General features: G+C 44.4%; 1 protein-coding gene across 1 annotated transcript; it reads right to left on the reverse strand.

Moving 5' to 3' along the window:
- Positions 1-5178: 5178 nt before the first annotated feature.
- LOC134910647 (ankyrin repeat domain-containing protein 9-like) lies at positions 5179-7506 on the reverse strand. The gene has a single exon (XM_063918930.1). The coding sequence runs from the start codon at positions 7065-7067 to the stop codon at positions 6225-6227; it is 843 nt and encodes a 280-aa protein (XP_063775000.1). The 5' UTR covers positions 7068-7506; the 3' UTR covers positions 5179-6224.
- Positions 7507-8340: the final 834 nt, after the last annotated feature.

An 8340-nucleotide genomic window follows, 5' to 3' on the forward strand; every position in this document is an offset into this window, starting at 1 on the left:
TATAAATAGTGTCTATTTTTATTTTGTATAAATATTTAAGCATATGAACATAAGTTATTCAGAGCAACACATACTTTATCTGCATATTTCAATATATTAAGCTGCCATATAGCTTTTTTAGGCAAAAAATAATAAATAAATAAAAATCCAGAAATACGTACTGGTGCATGGTTGAAACAATGGCCCTCATTCCGAGTTGATCGGTCGCAAGGCGAATTTAGCAGAGTTACACACGCTAAGCCGCCGCCTACTGGGAGTGAATCTTAGCTTCTTAAAATTGCGACCGATGTATTCGCAATATTGCGCTTACTAACTACTTAGCAGTTTCAGAGTAGCTCCAGACTTACTCTGCCTGTGCGATCAGTTCAGTGCTTGTCGTTCCTGGTTGACGTCACAAACACACCCAGCGTTCGCCCAGGCACTCCCACCGTTTCTCCGGCCACTCCTGCATTTTTTCCGGAAACGGTAGCGTTTTCAGCCACACGCCCCTGAAACGCCGTGTTTCCGCCCAGTAACACCCATTTCCTGTCAATCACATTACGTTCGCCAGAGCGATGAAAAAGCCGTGAGTAAAATTACTTTCTACATAGCAAAGTTACTTGGCGCAGTCGCAGTGCGAACATTGCGCATGCGTACTAAGCGGATTTTCATTGCGATGCGATGAAAAATACCGAGCGAACAACTCGGAATGAGGGCCAATGTTGTTGTGCCAGCTTCATAGGTGCATGATTCACAATTGCACATTCAGATGTGGGGGATCTGTGAAAAAATGCTAGTTCTGCAACATTTTCTGAGGCCTGCGTATGCGCAGTAGACTCTAGCAAAGCGCTAGAGTGTTCTAGCGCTCACAAAACCTAGCTTGCCGGCTTTTGAGAGATGTTTGCCCGGATGGAGATTGCACATGGGCCCACTCACCTCTTAATATGACCCTGATGCATGCACACAACAAAAGAAATTGCGCAAACATCTGCATTGTGCCCACCTCTGAATGAGACCCTTTATCCTTAGTTATTCAGCTCAAGGGGAGTAAGAAACGTCTTTAGGGGGTCATTCCGAGTTGATCGCTCGCTGGCTAGTTTTAGCAGCCGTGCAAATGCTAGACCGCCACCCACTGGGGAGTGTATTTTAGCTTAGCAGAAGTGTGAACGCATGTGCAGCCGAGCTCTGCAAAAACAGTTTGTGCAGTTTCTGAGAAGCTCTGAACCTAATCAGCGCTTGAGATCACTTCAGCCTATTCGTGTCCGGATTTGACGTCATACACCCGCCTAGCGACCGCCCAGCCACGCCTGCGTTTTTTCAGACACGCCTGCGTTTTTGCAAACACTCCATGAAAACGGTCAGTTGACACCCAGAAACACCCCCTTCCTGTCAATCTTCTTGCGGCCGCCAGTGCGAAGGAAAACTTTGCTAGAACCTGAACACATCCACATAGAGCTTTGTACCCGTACGTTGCGTGTGCGCATTACGGGGCATACGCATGCGCAGAAATGCAGTTTTTTCACCTGATCGCTGCGCTGCGAAAATTGGCAGCGAGTGATCAACTCGGAATGACCCCCTTAGTACATGTGGCGCTTCTGTGCGCTTTAATGTTGGGAGTGCATCTAGACACGGATTTTCCCATAAAAGTGCAAACTGTATTTAAGCATAAGCAGCACAGAGAGCAATTAGCGATTTTGAACTTTCATAAATGACTGCAAACACTGATTACATTATTATACAATTACATTTAAACAAAGTCTCTAGCAGACATGGGACACTTTAACCAGCAGGAATAGCTGAACAATATGTTTATTACAGTATAATGTCCATCTGAAGTAAGCTGTAGTTTTTTTTTTTTGAAAGGCCGGATGGCATTTATTATCTGGGCCACAGCAAGAGGAGAGGCCACTATGATGTGACCCCAAGTTTTCCCACTTCCACAAGACCCAGGAGGTTGGCCCAGCCTTCCCGTAGTGCCGAAGGTACTCTCTGCAATGTGGGATTCTCCTGAACATTCCTGGAGAATAGGCATGTATGCCTAGAATATAACCGAAAAGTTACTCACTGCATACTGCCATATTCTAAGCTTTTTTCAAAACTGATAATGACTGTTTGGCTGGAAAATGAAATAATAATTGTATTATCTGATTGTTTTGTACATGGCTGTAAATAAGATCAGCAGATGACTGCTTCAGCATGCAGAATCTGGAGATTGGCTCAACCATGAAACAATCAGATCTGTCAAGATCCAGTGACGTGACGCAATCGGATCTGCCTGTTAATGGGCAGCTGAATGGACTTACTGTAGAACCATCGACTGCACACAATCAAGGCGGATGTTGTATAATGAAGCAGTACCAAAGCCAGTCAATCAGCTAGGAGCTAGTGATATCCCTGACGTATGACGCAAGAATTACTGAAGGTGCATTTACCCAAACAGTAGGTGTCCAGTTTGCAGCACACTGTGGGGTCTATCCTGGGTACACATCTTGCGCCCATTATACAGATGGAGCCTCGCTCATCTAGCCTTCTCTGCTGCACCATGGTGCACCAAGGCTTATTAGCATAAGCCTTTCATCTATTGTTCCAAGCTGCAATACAATACAGAGAGAAGTCATTACAGCAGGGGATTATGGGGGTCATTCCGAGTTGATTGCTCGCTAGCAGTTTTTAGCAGCCGTGCAAACGCTAGGCCGCCGCCCACTGGGAGTGTATTTTAGGTTAGCAGAAGTGTGAATGAAAGAATCGCAGAGCGGCTACAAAGTTTTTCTGTGCAGTTTTAAAGTAGCTCAATACCTACTCAGCGCTTGCGATGACTTCAGACTGTTCAGTTCCTGTTTTGATGTCACAAACCCGCCCACTTCCTGTCAATCACTCTGCGGCAGTCAGTGCGACTGAAAAGCATCGCTAGACCCTGTGTGAAACTACATAGTTCGTTGTAATTTTATGACGCGCATGCACATTGCACCGCATACGCATGCGCAGAAGTGCCTTTTTTTTTGCCTCATCGCTGCACAGCGAACGAATGCAACTAGCGATCAACTCGGAATGACCACCTAAGTCCGACTGCCCTGGCTCAAGTAATCCTATTAAAGGGACAGATGAGCAGGGCTCCATCTGTACATACACCAATAACCGAACGTCATATGTCATTGACGTGACTAGTTCTAGAGAAATTATGGGGTCCGTTACCATGTCTTATTACAGATGATTTATTTCACCGCTTTGCTTTTGCGATACAATATTTATAAAATAACGCAGAGAATCAGAGCAATGGGTGTCCAGCACAGACGTCTCTTTCCAGTGAGTATACAGTATATATAGCCCGTTGCAGCCCACGCCGGGACATGCAATCCTGCACATTATCATCTCAAATAAAAATGGGTTTGGTACAATTATAGAGCTACACAAAGTAGAGAGTCAGTAGGTCAACCCCATATGATCGACATACAAAAGGTCGACATGTACAACATGTTAACAGGGTCAAAAGGTCAACTATGTCTTCGGTTTGCAGGTACAAAAAGGTCAACATGGAAACAGTTGACACACACATACAAAAAAGGTTGACAAGTTATATTTGGCCAAAATTTGTCAATTTGTCTGGGACCACAATTCGTGCAAACGTAGAACCTGGCGGGCGCGCTTTGCTCACCGCACTTTGGCCAAGGTTACTATTCCCAATCGTATCCAACTTGGATGGTAAATGAAGCAAAAGTTGAAAAAGATTTGTTTTTTAAAAACCTTGTGTCAACCATGTGTGTGTCGACCATTGTCATGACACCCTTTTGTACCCGTTGACCATAAACACAGTCGACCTTTTACCTGTTTACTTTTCGATCAGGCATGTCGACCATATAGAGTCGACCTCCTGTATTGACTAAATAAACACCATCTATCTATTCATTGGAACCCAATGACAAGCTCTAACGTGTCATTGTGGTCTCATGTTTAGTTCCACTTCAAAGCTAAATTCTTACACCCTAAGTGAGCAACATTTATAAAACCAATAACCAAGAAGGAAGAGCGTGGGTTCTGCAATAGTAGCCAACTTATTAAAAATGATTGGGGTTACCCCAGTACCCAGTATGAAGTATGGCATGTTCTGTTCTGCAATAATGTGCAACTAGTATCACATTCAGCAGCGCGCAATTCCAGTGTCCGTGGATGTGAGCTATCTTTTGTTACCGTAATTGTGCAAAGAGCCCTAAAAACTTGTACAACGCATGCACCCCAACGGTGTGTACGCACAGAGGTGCAGCTGCGGCTGAGATACACGATATCGGAAATGTATTGGGAATGTTCTGGACATTCCTGGGCAGTGACTGGGAGGAGGCTATTTGGAGATAATCTTACGAGTGTGTCACCGAAGAGGTTGCAAATTCAAGAGGCTTAATCGCTCACATTGGAGACCGTACGTAGACTGATGAAGAATCTGCACCTATATGGCTGGGACAAGTTTTGATGGTGTGAACAAAAGACGATGAAAGTTGGTGTCCCACTCATTGTACACCAGTGGAAACACTCATACCAGCATTAGTCGCAGACGTGAATACGGCAAAAGACGCAAAATTGTTCACACCAGCTCAAAAACAGCCCTTCAATGTCCTATAGAAATGTCGCACAAATGCAGATCCTGCAACGCGACCCTTAGAACACCTCTAGAACACTTTTTATACTATTAGGGTCTCTCCAGTACAAATAACAAAACCCCAAAAAGATGGTTCAAACTATTTTTCATTTGGTGGTCTATGTTCTAAGTCGTGGAGAGATATAAATTACCAGCCAATCAGCTTTAAACTGCCATGTTGTAGGCTGTGTTTGCCAAATGACAGGAGCTGATTGGTTGGTATTTTCTGGGTCTATGTATTAAACCTTGGAAAGAGTTAAAGAGGGATATTTAATAAAACATAAGTATCTCATAAAAGCTGGAAAATGTGATATTTATGTTCTCTGGAGATGGAGATAAATATCTCCTCTCCAGTGGCAGTTGTAGAGCAGTCCACAATTCAAATAGGAGAGCCACACCAACTGCCACCCCAAACACTGCCAGAAATTGCTATCCGGGACTCACTGGCAGTTGGTGTGGCTCCTCTATTTGAATTGTGAACTGCTCTGCAACTGCCACTGGAGAGGAAATATTTATCTCCATCTCCAGAGAACATAAATATCACATTTTCTAGCTTTCATGAGATAATTATGTTTTATTAAATATCCCCCAAAGTACCAACCAACCAGCTCCTAACTGTCATTTTTCAAACACAGCCGCTAACATGACAGTTTAAAGCTGATTGGCTGGTACTTGAGCTCAATCCACTTTATCTCTATCCAAGGCTTAGTACATAGACCACCTATACCTGTTATATTTACATTGCTTCCTTCTAGTGTTGGTTTTATAAATATTTTGCACTATGTATGCACAAGAGAAGATACACACAACTTATATACAGTATATGATTAGAATTAACATATGCAGGCCTGTACATCCTTTAACAATAACACAACATCTACACATGCAAATATATACTTAGATACAAAAAAAACCATTGTGGTTACCCTATGCCCCTTTGATGGCTATAAAATATTGTTTGATTTCATTTTACCCCCAATAAATATATATATGTCTATATCTATATATATGCTGTATATACTTTACTTACATATTTTACTGTATTCACAAATAATAATCTACAATGTGCATATCATATGCAGATTGATGCGCAAACCATTTTACCAGCTGCTTTGCAATTTGCAATGTACAGGCAGCGCTGAAAGAAGATTCAAGAGTTAAAGAGGTTAAAAAAATTGGTGTCAATTTCCGCCTTAAATACAGGAGTCAGGTACTCGTGACGTTCCGGATGCTATTGGACTGTAACTCCTTGTTAGCTGGACAGGACTGGGAGTATCTGAGCATGCTTGGAGTTGTGGTTCATCGCCACCTGTATGGCCATTGACAATCTTTGCCTCCTGTGCAAACAACAATTCAATTTCTTTTATCAAGGCCTAATTATCCTCTACTTGTTAGTCAATATGCTCCTATAAAGATGATTAATGCTATAACAGCCATAGGCCCTTCTGTGGACAAATAGTGACACGTCTGCAGTGGTTGCGATTAATTGACTGCGCACATTACAATGCATTTAACATATTAGGGGAATGGGGGGAGAGGAACATGGGGGGGGGTGGGGGGTTGTAGGGGATGAGGGACAGTGATCGGATACTCCAGGAGCCACAATCCATGCCTGAAATTAATCTGGTCTAGGTAAGGGCTTTAATGCATGAGGTATAGGGAGAGCCAGGATGCTCTGAGGGAAGTGGGAAGGAGATAGACACCGGAGGACCTTCTGCATGGCAGTCAGGTACAATGTGGCAGGTGTGTTCCCCACCAGGTAATCAAATTTATCCTCCCCCAGCAACGGAGTCCAGAATTTGGGATTGTCCTGCAGAATTTTCCTCATCTTGTAGTTCAGGGAAGGGGAAAAGAGCAGCAGATAGTACAAGCACAGTTTCTTAGACTCCACGTTGACCTTCGAGCTCCAAAGCTGCTCCAAAATGATATCCAGAGGGGATTCCCCTTTGCGGTCCATGATCTTTGGAGACGCCCCATTGCCTAGGAGGATTAGGACCGTTTCTGCACTCAGAAGCTCACAGGCCAGGTGGAGCGGGGTCTTCCCATCTGACAGATGGAAGCAGCTCGCCCTATTGATGTAGGAGTGGAGGCTCGGCAGCTTGTGGGAGATCTTAATGATCATGATCAAGATGTCTCTCCGGTCATAGGTGACCGCCAAGGCCAGGTGGGGCGCAGAAGGAGGGCAGCAGCAGAATTTGATCCCTGGCACCTTCAGGGCTTCCTCTGGGAAGTGAGACAGTAAATACTGGGCGTAGCGCAGGTGATTATGCACCACTGCATACATCAGAGCATCAGATGGAGAGTAGCACCTCATAGTTGCATCTTCCTCCCAGTGAAAATATTCCATAGTCCTCATTTCCTCTAATTTCCAGACGGGCTCCTGGTCCCGCACAGCCTGGTAGAACATATAGGAGTAGAACTTGCATTGCTCATCCTGCAAGCTGACCTGGTTGCTACACATGTCTGCTGCACCGATACGGCTGGAACAAAGAGAATACTCACAGATTTACTGTGGGGGAACCACAATGGGAATCTAAGCTGCCACAGTCATACACACATTGCACGAAGAAGGGAAGCAGGCTGCATTTTCTCACACCACCATTGCAGCAGGTTCATGTTGTAGAACAAGCCCAGGTTTAATGCTTACAGTCCTGGCATCATTTGCTACGGTCCTCTCCTCCATATGTGGCACAGGCTGACACAGGACCCCTGCAGGAAGGCACGATTCAGCCAGCAGTCTGACAACATCCAGTGCCCCCCTTAACCCTCTTCCAGGAGGAGAGCCCTCCCTTTCTCAGCCATTCCCTGCAGATCAGTGCTATTATGCACAAACGCGCTCACCTCCCCATTCTCAGTGCTTACTGCAGTGGTAGCAGCCAGTTTCAGCTGTTCTGCATGCACTGGACGTGTGAGGGGGCTGGGTGGTACGCCATACAATCAATCATCTTATATGACTTGCATTGTGTCTAGCGAGGCCGACTCTCCTCCCTGAACGCTTGGCACATGCTGCTTTTGTTTTTTAAAGAACAAAAAATAGGGGTCAACGCCATTCACAGGGTCAAGAGGATATTGCTTAGTACAAGGGCAACATGAGAAATACAACAAGAATGTGATCTGTACAGTGAGAATTAAACTAAAACTATACAATTAAATTGGCACAAAGGGGGTCATGAGTGAATCTCCGATGCAGCCTAGGCATCCTAAAAGTGTGACTGTAGTAAGGGTCATTGCAAACTGTGCACCTGTTCTTTTAATTAAAAGCATCTCACATAGTAAATATGAGCATTTATTGCACCGGATGGGAGCCAACCTGGATGCGTGATATATCTGGTTTAGAAGGGTCACACTCTTTAAGCAATATAAGCACAAATTAAAATTCTGCTTTTTAGTAGAGATGAGCAGGTTCGGATGTAACGCCAGAATTAGCGCCAGTCCGATGTTTATCCGGATGTTTCTTATTGGCTATTCAAAACATGTGACGTCCGTGAGCCAATAAGATGCCACTTTGAGAACCGAGTAAATCCGAGTAAAACCGAACCCGCTCATCTCTACTTTTTTAGCAGAATTTGCAATTCACACTGAATGATCCCCTAAGTGTTTAATTCATGTTTGTATGCAATACCGATGTTCACACACAACGGCACAATTATCGGCGGACTGTGCATTGTGATCGTAATCGCATTGATCTGGTATTGCAGAGTGATTGACAGGAAGGGACTATTTGGGGGAGGTAA

Source organism: Pseudophryne corroboree, chromosome 4, assembly GCF_028390025.1.
Source record: "Pseudophryne corroboree isolate aPseCor3 chromosome 4, aPseCor3.hap2, whole genome shotgun sequence".
NCBI classification, from domain to species: Eukaryota; Metazoa; Chordata; class Amphibia; order Anura; family Myobatrachidae; genus Pseudophryne; species Pseudophryne corroboree.

Coding starts and splice junctions, on each gene's coding strand:
- LOC134910647 (XM_063918930.1), bottom strand. CDS start 7,067: ATGTGTAGCAACCAGGTCAGCTTGCAGGATGAGCAATGCAAGTTCTAC.